The sequence below is a fragment of the Spinacia oleracea genome, chromosome 2 (assembly GCF_020520425.1).
Source record: "Spinacia oleracea cultivar Varoflay chromosome 2, BTI_SOV_V1, whole genome shotgun sequence".
NCBI classification, from domain to species: Eukaryota; Viridiplantae; Streptophyta; class Magnoliopsida; order Caryophyllales; family Amaranthaceae; genus Spinacia; species Spinacia oleracea.
Window position 1 is genome coordinate 107,466,997 of NC_079488.1, and position 3,218 is coordinate 107,470,214.

The following is a 3,218-nucleotide window of genomic DNA, read 5'->3' on the forward strand; positions in this document are numbered from 1 at the left end:
GTCTCATAGTGATTGACCTATTTACATGGGACGTTTAAAGTCGATCACTATGAAGAAAGTAACAAGTTATGTCTTGAAATAGAATGACTTTTCCTACAAGAGGATCTAGTTTATCGTTTCGGCTAAGAAAGCCAAAATTACAAAGCTTTACAATAATTAAATTGAAAAACACGAAGATTAAAGTTTCTGTAAGCTAAAAACTCCATTAGTAAATAGATCAAACACTTAATTAAGAAAATTAAAGGGATACAACAAATTGATAATTAAAGGGGATTGCCTTAATGTGTTTAGATATAGAAGAAGTTATGAATAAAAGATATACAGTCATATAATATTCACCTCTTCTTCTATCTCTAACCTAATAAGAACCCTTTATATATTAAAAATAAAAAATGCCCAAAAACCCTAAAATCAAAACAAAGCTCCAAAAACTATTACATGAATAATGTGATCAAAATACAACAATTACGATGTACCCCCTATTAATTAATTATATATATGTTAGTTTTCGAAATTAAAAACCCCAAACAAACCATATTGTAATTTGTAATCAAAATTAAAAAGATAATTTATATGCTCTGATCGATCTCCTAATTACTTTAATAATTACCATGTTCCACCACCTAGCATACCACTCCAATACCCATTTGTTGGCCCTTGATTATGATGATGATGATGATTATTATGTTGGTGATGATGATCATTTGTTCCTTCTTTGCTTTGATCATCCATTTCTTGATGATGATGATGAGTTGAGCTAGCAAGCTTGTTCATGTCAGCAAAAGGAAACAAAAGCCTAGCATGAGATCCCACATTATTATCACCACCACCTGATCCAACCATGTTGTTATGATGATCACCGGCCGGCGGCGGTGGCGGCGGCGGCGAAGAAAACACATTATTCATGTTTGGCTTGAATTCTTGCAAGTTAGGGAAACCTGAGGGATATAAGGTACCGGAATCCGGCATCGGCATCTGCATCGGCATCGGGACATAAGGGTTCATGCTTCCTCTAGAAGCAATCCCAGTTCTAAGAAGCTCAAGGGCTGAAATTGGTGTTGAAGAGGTTGTTGTACTACATGTATTAGTAGTAGTATTAGTGGAAATATTATTGTTGTTATTATTAGTGTTCATGATATTGATAGGCTCATGATTTTCATTGTTAGTAGGGTGGAAAAGACCTTGCATAGGGAAAGCAAGGTTAAGATCATGACCTTCAAGGAATTTAGGGTTTTGAGAGGAAGTGATTAGGTGTGACAAGGAATTATTATTACTTGGTGGGTTTAGATCAGGTATGAGTTTATTAGGTATGGAAGAATTAGTGGAGTTGTTGTTGTTGTTGTTGTTGTTAGTGGTGTTGATTGATGGGTTTGAAGAAGATGATCTTTTGTTCTTCCTTGAGCCGCCGCCGACGGGGACGTTTCTAAGAGAGCCACCTTGAGTCCAATACCTTCTACAAGTCTTGCAAAAGTACCTTGGTTGTGTAAGGCTATAGTTGTTGTAGTAGCAAAACTTGGTGTTGGTTGAGTTGCACCTTGGACAATTCACATTTTGATCTTTTTGAGGCCTTGCTTTTCTTTGTTCTCCAATTCCAACTCCAACTATTGGTGTTATTGGCCTTGGATTGTTATTGTTATTGTTGGGGTTGTTTGGTATTGCTATTTCTTCCATTGGCCTTGAAAAATCAGCTATTTGCTGATGCTACATACCCCCACAACAAAAAAAGAAAAAAAAGAAAAGAGAAAGTGAGATAACCAAAAAAAACCCAAAAGAAAAGTTGCAAGGAGTGAAAAAAAGATAAAAGGAGATGATCAACTCACCACTATTCTAAGAAAATTGAGTAGATATATGCATGAGCAAACAATTCAATCAAAAGCGATAGCAGGCTTTTAGATCAGAAAGTGTGTGTATGTGTGTGCGCGTGACAGAAAGTAAAAAAAATTCAACAAATAAACCAAATTTTATGATGCTATATTGGTTTAGCTTTTTTGATTTTGAGATTGAATTCATGAAAAGGAGATCACAAAAGAAAGAGCAACAAAAAAACACACAATAATTACTAAAATTACCTTTTCTCTAAACACTAGCGCGCTACTCTTTTGTTTTTAATTTTTTTTTTTCTGATATCAAAAAATGAAAAAGGGTTTGGGGAAAAAGGAAAAGTGAAAAGCTTTAAGTGTTTGAAGAACAAACAAGAAAGTTGAAGAAACAATAAAGAGAAAAGGGGAGATAAAAAAGGATGAAAGACATGGAAGTGACTCCATTAAACATCTTTCAGAGGAAAAGTTTCATGCATATACAACCAAATTTTCACCAAAAAGGGTTTTTCTTTTTAGTGAAAAAAGCACTTTTAATTTGTAGATCTTTTGGTTATTAATCAGTTTAAACCTAAAGAAAAACCAAAAAACTCTTTTTATCAGAAAATATATAAACACGAATTTTACTGGGAAAAAAAAGTGTATATAGATAGATATATAGACATACCTGTGGCCATTGAGCAGCATCCATGAATCCAAAGGAAAAAAGGTGAAGAGAAAAAGCAAGAAGAAAGAAAGATGATGTCTTTTGAGATGGAAAAGAGAGAAGAGAGAAAATTAATAGAATTTCAATGGACTTAATTTTGCAAGAAAGAATGTTTGTGATTGTTTGTGTGATGGCTTTATGTGTAGGCCTCTTACTTTATGATGTAAGAGAGATATATGACCTCTTAATTTGTTCTATGAAGATGGGGTTTGTTTTGACGTATGTTCCTAGCTAGTACTTAGTCACATTATTTTTAGTATATTATACTACTACACTCATCTCGAACCCCGTCGCTTAAAAGAAAGAGCAAAAACTTGTATACAACAGTTGTATAGTATATCAATGTATGTATGGAACATTTCCTTTAATACTCGTACATGTTATATAAAAGCTAATTTTATTGCAAAGGGTAAACCTTTATTTAATTTTTTACGATTTCATATTAATTAATAAACGCCTTGTATACACAATTAATACAAATACTGAAGAAATTCAATTACTTCGTATAATTTTCATTTATCGTGTTTTTTTTTTAAAATGTGATCATTTGTTTAAATGTTTTAAAATTGTATATGGGACTATTATACATTTTAATTGTATATATTTAGATCATACAACAATTGAAAAATTAAATTTACGAATACTGTTTAATGTATGGTTTATTACTTTTAAAAAACGTGATTACATTATTTGCA

General features: G+C 32.4%; 1 protein-coding gene across 3 annotated transcripts; it reads right to left on the minus strand.

Moving 5' to 3' along the window:
- Positions 1-263: 263 nt before the first annotated feature.
- LOC110786531 (dof zinc finger protein DOF4.6) lies at positions 264-2,732 on the minus strand. Of its 3 annotated transcripts, none has more exons than XM_021991094.2 (2): positions 2,485-2,732; positions 264-1,701 (listed from the first exon to the last, which is right to left on the minus strand). In XM_021991094.2, the coding sequence occupies exons 1-2, from the start codon at positions 2,506-2,508 to the stop codon at positions 607-609; spliced, it is 1,119 nt and encodes a 372-aa protein (XP_021846786.2). In that variant the 5' UTR covers positions 2,509-2,732; the 3' UTR covers positions 264-606. The 3 variants fall into 3 exon arrangements, with proteins under 3 accessions (XP_021846786.2, XP_021846792.2, XP_021846790.2); XM_021991100.2 differs by lacking the exon at positions 2,485-2,732 and adding an exon at positions 2,070-2,426; XM_021991098.2 differs by lacking the exon at positions 2,485-2,732 and adding an exon at positions 1,821-2,057.
- Between the last annotated feature and the right edge of the window lie 486 nt (positions 2,733-3,218).

Bases quoted from the DNA above. Each gene is read 5' to 3' on its own strand.
- LOC110786531 (XM_021991094.2), bottom strand. From the start codon at position 2,508: ATGGATGCTGCTCAATGGCCACAG. The intron at 1,702-2,484 runs GTATGTCTATAT...GGGGGTATGTAG, and splicing joins ATGCTGCTCAATGGCCACAG to CATCAGCAAATAGCTGATTT.